A 919-nucleotide genomic window follows, 5' to 3' on the forward strand; every position below is an offset into this window, starting at 1 on the left:
AGTATTTTGCATTTCCTAGACAACTGTTTTTCATGGCAATACACATTTGAATGATGTTTGTTGGAGAAAGTGTCCAGGTTTAAGGAGAAAAGATGCCACACAGGTTGAATGAAAAATTTATTTGTTCATAAAACTGCTTACATTATAGTCGGTTTTATTGTCACTAGACTAACAACTGTTTTTCTGCTATTATAAACCATCTTTGATTGGCACCATCTAATGTAAGACAGCAAAGAAAATGCTTTTCACAGACATCAAACCCATCTCCACAAGGTATTCACGACAGAATGGCTCCTGTGCTGTGCTCTGGTTGCACTGCATGAATGACCAGTCGCCATGTAGATCAAAGTCAGACATCTGTCTGAGTAAGCTTGTTGTAATGGTAGAAGTTTGAACTACAAAAAAGTCTCTGCCTTTGGCCAATTAAGGAAACATATATGAATTTTGCTCTGTCCCATCAGAAATCATCAAAAGTGGGCGCATAAATTACACTGACCAGTGTCCATCCTAATCCAGAGTGCACTGACGATACGCACACACGTCTTAAATGGAGTCACCCGATAGGTCTATTACAGTTGCCCTCACTTTGACCCCAGATCCACCAAATCCCAGGAAAGAAGAAGAGGAGGAATGAGTGCTGGGCACCGGGCCTGCTATGAGCTTCCTGTAAAACACCTGGCTGTAGAGAGATGTGCAGATGACGCCAGAAGCCACGGCAACAGCGATTAAAAACACAGCACAAGCAGCCACCACCAGACTGTCCCAGTTCTCTGTGTTTTGCCGTGGGACCTCTACCTCCCTTGTGGTCACATTAACACAGTGCCTGCTGTATCCAGGCTGTGCTGCAGTGACCTCAACACAAACCTGGTAGCAAGTGGATGGCTTCAGCTGTTTGATGTGGTACTCTGTCACATCAGCA

The 919-nt window shown here is 44.1% G+C and overlaps 1 protein-coding gene across 1 annotated transcript in view; it reads right to left on the reverse strand.

Moving 5' to 3' along the window:
- Positions 1–543: 543 nt before the first annotated feature.
- The window catches only part of LOC109969118 (leucine-rich repeat neuronal protein 3-like), an 18,465-nt gene continuing 18,089 nt past the window's right edge, over positions 544–919 (reverse strand). Inside the window, exon 3 of the mRNA XM_020615794.1 lies at positions 544–864. Coding sequence (XP_020471450.1) covers positions 544–864 — 321 coding nt within the window. The remainder of the gene's footprint in view (positions 865–919) is intronic.

Source organism: Monopterus albus, unplaced genomic scaffold (genome assembly GCF_001952655.1).
Source record: "Monopterus albus unplaced genomic scaffold, M_albus_1.0 scaffold170.1, whole genome shotgun sequence".
Lineage (NCBI taxonomy): Eukaryota > Metazoa > Chordata > Actinopteri > Synbranchiformes > Synbranchidae > Monopterus > Monopterus albus.